Source organism: Lathamus discolor, chromosome 5, assembly GCF_037157495.1.
Source record: "Lathamus discolor isolate bLatDis1 chromosome 5, bLatDis1.hap1, whole genome shotgun sequence".
In the NCBI taxonomy this organism is placed as follows: domain Eukaryota; kingdom Metazoa; phylum Chordata; class Aves; order Psittaciformes; family Psittacidae; genus Lathamus; species Lathamus discolor.
The window spans coordinates 7,336,982-7,350,246 of record NC_088888.1 but is presented as its reverse complement, the minus strand read 5'-3'; the positions used below and the strand labels follow the sequence as shown (position 1 = coordinate 7,350,246).

General features: G+C 45.4%; 1 protein-coding gene across 1 annotated transcript; it reads right to left on the bottom strand.

Moving 5' to 3' along the window:
* Positions 1 to 3,984: 3,984 nt before the first annotated feature.
* On the bottom strand, positions 3,985 to 13,113 carry POLR3F (RNA polymerase III subunit F). The gene is made up of 9 exons (XM_065679610.1): positions 12,993 to 13,113; positions 11,963 to 12,080; positions 11,408 to 11,475; positions 10,362 to 10,429; positions 9,189 to 9,301; positions 7,073 to 7,216; positions 6,218 to 6,325; positions 5,285 to 5,476; positions 3,985 to 4,638 (listed from the first exon to the last, which is right to left on the bottom strand). The coding sequence occupies exons 1-9, from the start codon at positions 13,046 to 13,048 to the stop codon at positions 4,561 to 4,563; spliced, it is 945 nt and encodes a 314-aa protein (XP_065535682.1). The 5' UTR covers positions 13,049 to 13,113; the 3' UTR covers positions 3,985 to 4,560.
* Between the last annotated feature and the right edge of the window lie 152 nt (positions 13,114 to 13,265).

Below are 13,265 nucleotides of genomic sequence, written 5' to 3'. Positions count from 1 at the left end.
AGGCGTCGCCTTCCTGCGCTGTCACTGGCGGCCCGACGGGGTGAGGGGAGCGGTGCTGCTGTCAGGGTGCTCGGCAGCTTTCGGGGGTGCTGTCGCGTTCGTGACAGCTGAACCCTCACGGCTGGGCTGAGGCCACAGGGATTCATCACTCATCACAGAGGAAAACCACCTATGCTTAAACGCTAAAGTATATAATATTTACATTACTACTGTTAATGTCCTCACACCCAGCACTTGCTCTCCAAGCACTGTCAGTGAGAGGCAAAGCAAATCTGCTCCTCCGCAGTCCCTCATTTTACAGCTTCCTCACATTGCCACAAGCACAGCACCGTAACTGGGACCCAGGGCTCCGAGGCCACGCCGTACACACGCTGCTAGCATTAGGTTACAGCATTGCGCAGCTGGTGCGAGCTTGTGTCCTGGTTTCAGCTGGGATAAACTCCACTTTCTTCCTAGTAGCTGGTGCAGTGCCGTGGTTTGGATTTAGGATCATAGAATAGTTAGGGTTGGAAAGGACCTCAGGATCATCCAGTTCCAACCCCCCCTGCCACGGGCAGGGACACCTCACACTAAACCATCCCACCCAAGGCTTCATCACAACTAGGTTTTAGTTGTGCTGAGCAGTGCTCACACAGAGTCAAGGCCTCTTCTGCCTAGTGCTTATAGACCAAATAACTAATGTCAAAGCTTTCCCCTTCTGTTTTCTTGGGAGAATCACAAGCTTGCTCAAAAAGTGAGAGGTGGGGGGAAACTGCCGGCTGCCTACATAAGCCCCAACTTGTTTTGTGCTTACCAACTGAAAGAGAACGCTTGGAGCTCTGCTTCCCCTTTTCCTCACTCGGCTCAGGATCTCCTGAGGAGCGGGAAGGCTGCGTGCAGCAGATAGCCCTGTTTAAGGTGTCTATGCCCTGTTTAAGGTGTCTATACTCTGTTTCAAAGCATAAAGTATTTGGCAGCGATAGGAAACCCAGCTGTCCCCACTCGGGATCGTTTCTTCCCCAAAAGCGCCCTGCACATGGAGGCAAAACAGGAAACCAGGGCGAGGGTTTAGAGCTTTCTCTTCGCTTTCTGTGCCACATGGAAGCCATACCAGGAGGAGACAGAAGGGGGCACCCGAACAGCACCACATGAGCAACCATCGCTCTAAACACCTCCAACCGCAGTTACGAGCAAAGTAAACAAAGAGAAGCATGAGAAACGAACAGCCCTTCAGCCATGGGGTGAATGGTTTCACTATCACATGCTTGCCATTAACGTTGATGTTTTAGACTTCGGACTGTAAAGGCTAGACACGTCAGACAGCTCCTGCTAGCTGTCCTCTGTCAGTTCACAATACAGCCTGTTACTGAAGTTACTGTTTCTCTCGGGAATTGAAAAGCAGCCTGGCACTTGATCCCATATGGAGATGGCATTGGGGTGTGACAACCCTCCACTTGCCTTTGGACAGTTGGTTACCACTGGTGAGGAAACAGCTCCCAGCAGCTTGGTAAGTTCACAGCAGGGTCTGCACCCCCCAGGGCTCACAAAACCAAGGGTGAGCTCTCCAACCCAGGAGGTACCCGTGGTCCTGCACAACTGGAGCCTCTCCTAGGAGTCTTGCATAAAGAAATGAGCATGTCATGCTTCCAAGCAGTCATCCATCTTTTGAGGGTTAACTTTAGCTCTCAGCTTTCTACGGCTGAGTGTGTTCACATTCAGTACTAGAGCTAGTACTGTAGCTTCCTCAAAAGGTTCCATCTCATATCAGTTTGTATGAGGGACAGCTTTTCTTCAGTCTTCTACCTGGCAACTCAGGTGGAAAAAAAAACCCACTATACTGTTACCTTTTAGCATTTACTCCCTTTTAAAGAAAGAATTACAGGCTGATAGATTAGCCAGGTTTGCAACAAACCAGGGTGACAGATCATTTCTCCAATTCATTCATAAGTAGATCGGATTCCTATTTTGCAGATAGGCAAGTGAAATTGCTTTACTTTTCTCTATAGGCATAGATGTGTTTTTCCAAATTTGAGAAGCTTTGTTAGAGCTGCAACACCAGGAAGCTTCAGAGACCACAAAGGTCATCTAAACCAGGTAAACCCTATACAAAAGAGCCAGAATTTAGAGAGCTTAATAAACCAGTTCTCTGCTTCCTAAAGCTGTTCACAGACAAGCTCTGTGTTTTCCTATTGCCAGTGAATATGGTTATACTGCATGAAGTGACATACCTGCATGATAAAGACATGTTGTTTCCCTGAAAGCTATCTTTTAGCTGCAGCAGAGCACAAACAACGGGTTATCTCTGCCAGCAGGAAGATTCAGGATCCCATTGTGTTAGGTCCTCTTTGAACACAAGAAGACAAAAGGCAACCCCAGCCCCACACCCCAATGAGATTACCTTTGGCCACATAACAGGTATCTGAAGCAGCATTTTCCTCAGGCTTAAGTGTGCTGAGTGGTTAAAGTGGCTGAGAAAGAATAAACATCTCATCATTTAAATCCCAGTACTCTTTGTAAGAGCTCTTCTGCCTCTGCAGAGATAATGCATCCCTGTCACCTCTGCAACAAAAGAAAGAGCTGGCTGTGGGTGCTCACACGAGGTAAACAATCACATTCAGCTTATCAGTACTAGTTGTTTGCTGGAGACAGCATGCCCAGCTGCCCACAAACAAGGAGCCTTTGCCTCAATCTTCACCCTCCCTGAACAGGACAGAAACCATGTTTTTGTTTTATTCTTTGTTCAACACTTACCTTCTGTCCACAACCCACGATGTAAGTAGGAAGGTGAGGGTCAAGGAAAACTTGGACACTTCTATATGAGATCCAGTCTGCTTTAAGAAGGTGCAAACTCCTGGACAGTATTGAAATAGCTGATGTAAAGACTCCTACCCTTACTAGGTAAACTGTCTTCCAAAATTTCTGTCAGCTCAACTGCTTACTACTTGTGGTCCAATTACCCGGCAAGCTGGTAACTCACTTGTTGGAGAAGTGCTTGACCATTGCCCCCTCAACACAGTGCCCAGGAGGGCTTATTTTCAGACAGGGAATCTTGAAAATAGCTAGATGCAACAGGTCCAGCATTATGCTTGGCCCACTCATTGTTGCCCAGTGCTGGGAAGCTGTTTGTGAAGAGGATGAGTAGAGATCCAGCCTGGATGCAACAAGATGAAGCCACAGGTAGCAACTTGTACTGGGAGAAGAGTGTCTGCACAGTGCGCTCCTGCTAGTACATCACTCAGTCTCTGTTAACTGTGGAACTGGCTGTACCCTACATGCACAACATTCTCCCTTATGAGAAAGAAGCTGACTGGTTTGCCCTAGAGGTTGCTTGATTATAGGTTAAGGAAGAGGTGGAATCTCTAATTAGCATAACATAGCTGGTACAAGAATCTGTTCGCTTCCCTGATCTGAACCTGCATTTTCAGATCAGGATCTGAAATCTGCTTTTTTCCTAAGTCAACACAACCCCTCTACAACTGCCAGATGGACATCAATAACCAGCGGAATCTAGAGAAAGCTCGCTCTTGAGAGGCTTATGGCAACACCACAGTCTGTAACATACAGACTGTAACACACAATTGCCAATTCATCATTCCAGTCACACAGAGGAGCCAGAGAGGTCACACAAGATACACAGAAACTGGCTCCACATAACATTGAGAAGATTGTGCTTTTTGATGATATGCCGGTATCATGCCTTTCTCAGATCACAAACCAAGGCCAGAGGTCATATTATGTACCAACAACTGTCACTGACATCGTTTCCAACCCTGAGGGTATTCAGATCATCAATAAAAATTTTCCCTGTACCATCACACTCTTTCTTACCTCTTCTGGAAAATGCATCTTCCCAGGATACATCTACTCAAAATTTTCATAACCGCATACACGATGCAGCTGCCAGAACACACCAGCACAGATTTGATGATGCTCTTGTAGCTGTCAGATGAAGGGATAAATACAACAGATGCATCACCAGGCGATGGAAGAAATGAAACACAAATGTACATGAGAAAAGACTCAGGGGTTTAATGATAAATCAGCAGGTAAGAAAGATAATAAAGACCGAGTTCTGTTTGATGTATTGAGGTCTTTCCCACATAAGATACTTCAATTAGATAGTAGCTGTCATGGGAGACAAGCGTCAGCTTTAGGACTCAAGCACCCACCGGCAGCATCAGTCTGAAAGCAAAGTTTGGGATCTCCTTCTTGGCAACACTCATCAGCTGATGACTTATTTTGTCATTCAGAATAAGCATCTGTGGAGTACTCAACACAGCCCTTGAAGTGGTGCATCACCACCCAGCTGTTCTATGGCACTTGTCAAGTCCCACAACCAGTTTTTGGTACAAGAAGGGGTCTACATTTCCACTTCAGCCTTGATCTTCAGTGCTGACTTGATTTCCAGTCTACTCACAGGACTGCTTGGACAACTGATGTGTTGCTGCTTTATGTTTCATTAAAAACAAAGTCACTCCAATGTCCTGAAGCTGCTCACAAGTTTAGGAAGTCCACTTTTTAAAAAGCAGGCTGCTTGGTCAACCTTGGCTGTGAAGCATTAGTCCAGTTTACAGTTTCACTTTAAAACTCCAGCCACTCTGTCATATAAATACAGTTTGATGGAGAAATCTCACCACCTTCATGGCAATCATCAAAAACCTACAAAAGAAAGCCCCATGTCAGCAGAGAAATTATATACAGCAAGCAGGATCTGACAGGAATAACATGCTCCTTCTCCAGTAGATAAGCAGTAGTCTAATAGAGGCCTGTATCAGCAACAGTGTGGCCAGCAGGGCAAAGCAGTGATCATCCCCCTGTATTTGGCACTGATGAGGCCACACCTCAAACACTGTGTTCAGTTCAGGGCTCCTCACAACAAGTGAGATGTTGAGATGCTGGAGTGGGTCCAAAGAAGGGCAATGGAGCTGGTGAAGGGTCTGGGCACAAGTGGGATAAGGAATAGCTGAGGGACCTGGGGGGGTTTAGTCTGGAGAAGAGAAGGCTCAGAGGGGACTTGGGATCGGAAAATAATATAATTTGGAAAGGGCTGCACTTGAGAGTACCTTTTCGTATACAGTCCAGGGAAGAGACAGCTGTAAGTGAGAAGCATCCTGGTCTAAACTGAAGAACCTGCCTGTTGCACCATAGCTAAAGCATCATGGCTAACGCTCCTAAGCGTAGCTGGCTTAGAACGCCACAAGGATCACGCGTGGCATAACCTTGCAGTGTGCCTGCTGGCCATTTGCAGGACTGTATTGAAAATCTGGATGCACCCACCTATTCATACACAGAATTAATTACTTACAGGGCAGAGTCCACAGGGTGTCCTGACTAATCCAGTGGGCTGTATGAGAGGACTAACGGCTCTGTACAACTTCATCTGTCCATCCACACTGCCTACCGTCCCTTCCTTTGCAGCAATAATAGTCATCTCCACTTTTCCATCATATATGAGCGTATTTAAAATGGTTTCTATGTCTTCCATTGACAACTCTACCTAAGAAACAATTTGGACAATAAATACTAGTAAAGATACATGCCAGCAACGCCCGCAAGAGGGAAATGAGCCAGCTCCTTGAGTAACAAATCCTTAGGGGTTCTAACCTAGCCCAGATGAAGGCACTGATGATGCTGGGCACTTTATGAGGCTATGCAAATACAAAAAGAAAAGCACAGACCAATACCTCCTACCTCCCAAGCACTTTAGAGTTATACTAGCCTTGGCTTACCAAAAAGCTTCCCTATGCACCTCAAGTGTCTATATCATCCAAACACTACACACTTCCAGTTTTAGAGGAAAACTGTTGTAAAAAGACAAGCCTGCTGAAGATACACCTAATGATGAATAATTGCAAGGGTTTTTTCCCCTCCTTTTTTTTCCCCACCCCTAGAACTGCTTGAAGTACATAGGCAAACTTGAGAGAAATTATAAACTGGTTGAGACTGTTAAAGAAGCATTTACTTTGAACTCAGTTTTACTTCATCCACAAGGACATGAATGCTAATTCTTTTGTAACTCTTTGAAAACCCACAGGTACAGTCTATCCTGGAGTCCCATGCAGCATCAATGACCCTCTTCAAAAAGCAATCAAGCAGCAAATCCCACCTCCAGTGCAGTAACCATAGGGTACTAAAGCAGTTACTGAACCCTCACCAAATTTGCAGGACCCAACCAACTCCTAGCTGCACTAGTCATGCACTGACAATTTTGATAGTAGTAGAATGAATCTATTCTGACCTTACTGATACCCAGTTCACAGATGTATTTCCACACTTCATGGGATGAGGCAAATGAGCTGTTCCTCTGTATCATGGGATTCTGTTTGCTGTCTCGAGCAGCTTCTGCCTGAGAAAAGAAAGCAAAGATGAGTTACAGTCAGTACCCACTGTCAAGAGCCTCCTTCACGGTTCGGTTTCAGGCAGACTGAAATACAAAAGTTTATTTCCACACTATTTCTGCAGCATGTTTTTTCTTTAGCGTTTAAAGCTGTCCTTAAAACTGTGAGACAATGCAGTGCACAACCAAACAGAATATCACAGGAAATATGTCAAAATGTAGAGTGATTTAGGTAACTATGAAGGAATAGCAGCATTTGGCATTTTGTTGGCAAAGAAAGAAAAGTCCCTGCAGTACCTATTTTCTGTTAAAATATATTTTAATGGAATAGAGAAATGATGCAATCTGCATAGGACTTATTTAAGCAAGAGCAGGCTTCTCCTGCAGGTAAACTAGGGAAAATTGTTATCTAAGTGCCCTATAACCTCTCAGAAATTAGGAGCTCTGCAGGGAACAGTGATTTTTGCTGGATTTTTTGGTGCTGTGGTCTTTGCTGCCTAGCTTGTCAATGGATCTTGGAGACAGAAGGCTTCACTCCCTGCACAGGGTGTGAAAATATGCATTATTAAGACACAACACCATCCCACTTGCTGTGACAAAAATAAACCAGTCCAGATTTGCCAATCTGGTTCTAACAACAGTCAACACTTATGGAAAACACTATGGAAAACTTAAGCCTTGCCTGTCGCTGGTTTTATAAAGAGAATAATTATTTGCACAAAACAAATGGAAGTTGACCTTAGCAGTGGCATTCACCTTACTCTGTAGAAATTTAAAACATTGTTGATTTAACACCTCCACGAACTCCGACTCAAAGTCTTGGTCACTGTACCAAGCCCCACCAGTCACCGAGCGGTCAGGCTGCAGGTTATATAGCATATACACCTTCTTCTTGGAGGCCTGTTGGAGAAAACATGCAGCTCTTAACATCAGGAAGTCTTCCTTAAGAAAGGAAGATTTAAGATTATATCTGCCAAAGAGATGGTTCATTACTCCTAAAACTCAGGGCACAGCAATCCAGCTGACTCAAGCTATCCTTAACATGTTTGACCCTCAGATAGCATGGAGATAAAGATTAATATATCTAGATTCCTAATATTAATGTTAGGAGAGTCCCGAATACCAGCAATGTGCACACAATATAAACCTCACTGAAGGAGGTCACAGAACTTAAGCATAGCCTATCGACTCTAATTCCCCTCCACAATTGAAAGATGACAGGAAAGCATCTCCAGAAGACAGCAAAGACAAACGATGGAAAAGCTTCCAATTGTTTCTGCAGGGTTCAACCTGTACAATGATGACAGGACCACCCTTGCATGATTAAACCCTGCAGCTAGTCAGCCCTTGCGAGCCCACTCCTTGCTGCCACAACTAGACAGGGTGAATGGGAATGCTGCTTCAGTCCTGATAGTAGTAGTCAGTTGGTTAAAGGACAATGGTCATCCAAAGGACTAACTCAGCAACCCCTGAAGCTATTTTAGCAGCATTATGTCCCCTGTATAACTAGATGAAGCCAGCATCTCTCATAAGAACATGAAAAAGCTACTGCTTTTCTTTGTCAAACTTCTTTATATCCACTTTTTTCAGGAAGTTACCCTCACCTCTCACTCCCCCTGACAAATGCACATACACAAAACAAGGTATTGCCTCCACAGTGCAGATGAGATTGGCACACAATAAAAGCACACAACATAAAACTTTCAAGTTCACAAACAAGTAGACTTCCTGGTTTACCAGGCCCTGCAACAAGACAGAATCTCTGCTGAAAACCAGGAAAGGGTCCAAAGAACATGCCAATACTAATGATTTGTAATTAAGCAGGTAAGGGAGAACAGATGCTGCATGAGCATTATAAGAGCATGAGGAAAAAGCATGGAAAAGGATATGCCCTATTCTGATACGTGAACTGTTTGCACATAAAGTAGTTGAGCAACTGGAACAAAGTAGAGGAACCAAGACAAAACAGAATCAGATGTCTTAGGAATTGCTTAAGGTAAACAATACAAATTCAGTATGAACCAGATAACTGAAGGGAGTTTCAGGATCTCCAGGAGAGAGGAACCTTGCATGGCCACTTGCAGCTAAGTAACCTTATCACTCGTCCCATGTAAAAGGCCGAGGTTGCTTCAGTATCAGAAATACCAAACTGTGGTACAGCAACATCGGGACCAACGGAGAAAAAGGAATTACAGACAGGTTGCTTACTTGCATGGACATTGCGTGGAGAAATAAGAGTGGTAAAAAACAATTAAGAAACAGAAAAGGAGAATAAGGTATAATAGTGATAGAGGGCAGGATCTGCAGCCAGCAGGAGAATGGATGTATACAGACAGCAGAGAAGCAGATCTGTGAATCCAAGCCCATAGGATGCTGGGGAGAACACACCAAAACCTTCCCTATATTTAAGTCTTAAAGACCAGGTGTGGAAGTGCAGAGAAAAGGGTGCCATAACTGGAGATCAGCAGCAAGCAGAGAGAGGGTTTTGTGAACGGTAACAGAACTAAAACAGCTGTGTGCAATAAAGAATTAAGAGATCTAGAACTGCGATTTGTTAGTAACCATGTGTAATTAGTAACGCTGGAAGAGTGATAGGACTGTATATTACTAGTCATGTGTTTATTAGTTAAATCAGTTTGTTAGTGGTATATTGATTATTTAATAAACATTATGGCCTCTTGTATCACTGCACCCCAAACCTGTATACTAAAGCAGAGAGTCAAACACTGGTGTACAGTCAATGAGAAAGTTGGAGGCAGAATGAATGAGGTTTCTCTGCTCACAATCCCATTCAAATGTACATGCAGCAAATGCTGGAAACTGTTAAAACAAAAAAACAAAACACCCCAAAAAAGCAGGCATAGATACTCACTGCCACAGATTTAACTGCTTTAATTAGTTTCTTGCTTTCCAAGTTTTTCAGTATCTTGTTGATCTCCGTTAAAGGCAAATTACTTTTATATCTAATGTCCCTGCTCCAAATACCTGTTTAAAAACAGAGAAGTGAACAGAAATTAATGACGGAAACCACTTGCTTCTGTACATACTCACACACCAAAAGTCATATCACAGGACTGCTTGACTTGCTTGCCAGCCACAGGGTGTATCCTCAATCCTACCACTCCCAACAAAAGGGAGAAAATGGGCAGAAGGGGACAGAACAAAACAAACAACTAACAAAACCAAGAAACACACCACAACCACCATGCTGTCATTCTGCGCTTTGCTCTGAGGGCTCTTACAAGTGGACCCCATCTTACTGCCAACATGAATACATGGAATCATAGAATAGTTTGGGTTGGAAGGGACCTTAAAGCTCATTCAGTTGCAAGCCCCTGCCATGGGCAGGGACACCTTCCACTAGAGCAGGTTGCTCCAAGCCCCTGTGTCCAACCTGGCCTTGAACACTGCCAGGGATGGGGCAGCCACAGCTTCTCTGGGCACCCTGTGCCAGGGCCTCAGCACCCTCACAGGGAAGAACTTCTTCCTAATGGCTCATCTAAATCTCCCCTCTGTCAGCTTAAAACCACTTGTCCTGTGCCCGTCTGCCCTTGTCAAAAGTCCCTCTCCAGCTTTCTTGTCGCAGCCCCTTTAGGTACTGGAAGCTGCTCTAAGGTCTCCCAGGAGCCTTCTCTTCTCCAGGCTGGCCAAGCCCAGCTTCCTCAGCCTGTTTCCAGAGCAGAGCTGCTTCAGCCCTCAGAGTATCTTCACGGCCTCCTCTGGACTCACTCCAACAGCTTCACATCCCTCTTGTGTTGGGGGCCCCAGAGCTGGACAAAGAACTGCAAGGGGGGTGGGGCAGAATAGAGAGGGAGAAAGATATTCCAAGTATTCTGCAAGAGCCCCGCCAGAAGTCAACCAGGATAGGTTGTTATTTTAATAGAGAAATAGGTTATCTTCTCATCAGTGTTTAAAATGCAGATACATGGAACATTAACTACAGACCTGGGTTGGGGACTCCAGATTTCATATTTGTATTATCTGCACAAGCATTTAAAGTCTGGGCAGGAATGGTTCCATAAGTAAACATTCACAATTAAAGTACCTTTGTTCCCTGCATCTTCTATAATTTGGTAAACCAGCTTCTCTTGATTGTCAGAGCCTTTCATTTTACTGTAAAATAAGACAGATATCAGGGTTTTTGAAAGGCCCAAAATTTGAAAGTTGAATTTGTTTTAAACTGCAAACAAGTACTATGAAAAGAACCAACACACGAAATAGAACCTCTACACAATAAGCCAGCCATTGGCCAATATAATACATGACACTAAATCTCTCTGGATCCAGCCAAGCTTGCCAGTGAGAAGCCACAATAAAGAGAAAAGAGCACAGTATGAAGGAAAAGCTGCAAAGAGGGAGTTATTCAATGTGTCATAACAATGGGGAATTTGGGGTCACGTACTAAGGCAGCTGGGGAAGGCCAAACACAGCACAGAGCATAATTTAAGATAATCTGTCTCTAGACAGAGCATCTTCAAAAGAATAGTAGCATGCTCCCAACTCTCAAACATGTCTTTTCACTTGTCTGAGAAAGCCTCAACTTGACAGTCTCCTTCTAAAGCATGTGAAAGAGAAGATGAGACACCTGCACTGAGGATAATTTGAAAGGATGTTTCTTCTCAGAAGTATGCCTCTGCATCTCTTACTCAGACTTACACAGGCATCACAAAACATGACTTGAAGGTACACTTCAGTAAATCAAAGAGATCACATGCCCCCCGGAACAGCTGTAAAGGTGATTGCTGATCCTGAAACATGAGCAGTAAGGAAGACCACACTCCGATGGCTTGGTCAGGCTTCAGCCAGCTTTCACCTGAGTATATACATACATTTGCACAGATCACTTTGTAGTCATCTGGATCAGGAACTCCGCTAGGAAGTGAGAGCTCTGTTCAGTAGAAATCACTACACCCAAAACAATTGTCAGGATCGGCTCAGGGGATTTAAATGTGCCTCCTGAAACAAGCAGTTATGTCTCATAACATCCATGTTACAGAATCCATATTATGCTGCTGTGTCTTCTCAGCAAGGCCGCACATGAGCTGCAGAACTGTGTCCCAAATATATTTATCCAGCAAACAGGAGGCTTACCTTGCATTTTGAGAGTCTTTGATTCTGTACAAGAGACCTGCATTGCTTCTGAGAAGATCCAGTTGCCCCTAGGAGAGGTGGGCACATGCATTTATTTTTCTTCAAATAGCTTGTTTCAGAACCTGGCAAGAATCTTCTAAACTTTTAAAATAAAAATCTTATTTCATGTCAATTGGGGAAAGGGAGAACTAACATTTCTACCGCGGGAAACAATAATACCCTTGAGAATATTTTTTTTCCCCCAATAAATAACCAGGAAAGAAAACCAAAACAAACAAAAGTACTTCTCAATAGTAACTTCCTCACCTAGAAATCCATATGGGTATACATGTTAATGTTAGTTTTGTAAGCTGAGGTAAGCTTTCCTTTGCTTTGGCAATGGTAAGTGCTTATGGCAACCAAAAGTAAGGTATGGTAACTGTATATTATGGCAAATGACGCTACACCCAAAGGGATTAATTTGCTAGCCCTGCCCAACAGGCTGCTACCAAGCAGACTGTGTGTATGAAGAGTGCTCTGGGTTGGCTGAAATAACACAAGGCGAGATCCCCCTACCATCGAGAGCAGCCTGTTGATCGCCATGGCTCGCTGCTGGGCTTCCATGTGAGGCATATCATTTTGAATCACCTGGTCTGTGATACCGTGAGGGAACTGATGACACAGCTCAATAATCCTAAGGGAGGAGAAAAGCTAGTTTAAAATCATGTTCTATTGCATCCAAACCTGAATCCAAATGGTACTGCAGTCAGAATAGAAGACAGGAAAAAGAACAGCTTAGAGAAAAAGCACTCATGAATCACTTCTTAGAATCCCAGACTGGTTTGGGTTGGAAGGGACCTTAAGGCTCATCCAGTTCCAACCCCCTGCCACAGGCAGGGACACCTTCCACTCGAGCAGGTTGCTCCAAGCCCCGTCCAACCTGGCCTTGAACACTGCCAGGGATGGGGCAGCCACAGCTTCTCTGGGCGCCCTGTGCCAGCGCCTCAGCACCCTCACAGGGAAGAATTTCTTCCTAATGCCTCATCTCAATCTCCCTCTATCAGTTTAAAACCATTCCCTGTCCTATGACTACATTCCTGGTCACATCTATTGAGGGAACTTGGCATCTATTTGCCGTGCTGACAAACACGCTGCTGCACCTGCTGGACAAACCGCCTTTCCCCTGTGACAACTCTTAAAATGGTGCTCCGCTTTACTTTGACGTTGGTCTCATTATTAACGCCACAGATTTAGAGATCCCTCTACAGTTCCCCTATACAAAAGGCTCTGTCAGGAAGTACTACACTAGCATGAGAGAAAGCAAATACTGATTCAATACCTTGTAGAAGAACGCAGGAAAGCCACAATCCCCCCTTCCCAGAACAGAAAACCTCCAGAGCAGCTGAAAGTAACCAGAACCACCCCTCACTGCCGCCTAAGCACCTCTGCCCTGACACAAAACGCACGCTGCCCCCGACAGCGCCGCATCTCTCCTCCAGACCTATTTCCTGGCCTCCCCTCGGGACCCTCCCTCAGCTCCCTGCCAGCCTGCACACACCTCCAGCACGTCCCGCCGCTTCCCGGCCCTCCTCCCCTCGCCCCGCACCTGCTCTCGATATCCATGGGGTCGGGCACCTCCGGCTTCACCTTCACCTCCGCCATAGCGCAGCCGGACCGAGCCACCAGGCGCGACAGCACCACCGGGCGGCGCGGAGAGCTGGCGTCAGAGCCGGCGCGACGGAAAGAAGAGCGGTAGAGGCTGGTTGCTAAGGAGCGGGACGCTAACCAATGGGCGGCCGCGCTGGCGGGGCCGGGGGCGGGGCCAAGAGAGCGGCGTCTGTGGTAACGGGGAGCGGGGCGGGGGTCGAGGGGCCTGGCC

What these genes read in the sequence shown, in the direction of transcription:
- POLR3F (XM_065679610.1), bottom strand. Translation starts at nt 13,048, where the DNA reads ATGGCGGAGGTGAAGGTGAAGCCGGAGGTGCCCGACCCCATGGATATC. An exon ending in TTAAATTTCTACAGAGTAAG is followed by an intron (nt 6,326 to 7,072) that starts GTGAATGCCACT and finishes TTCTTTTCTCAG; the next exon opens with GCAGAAGCTGCTCGAGACAG. An exon ending in CACCCTGTGGACTCTGCCCT is followed by an intron (nt 4,639 to 5,284) that starts GTAAGTAATTAA and finishes TTTCTTTTGTAG; the next exon opens with GTTTTTGATGATTGCCATGA.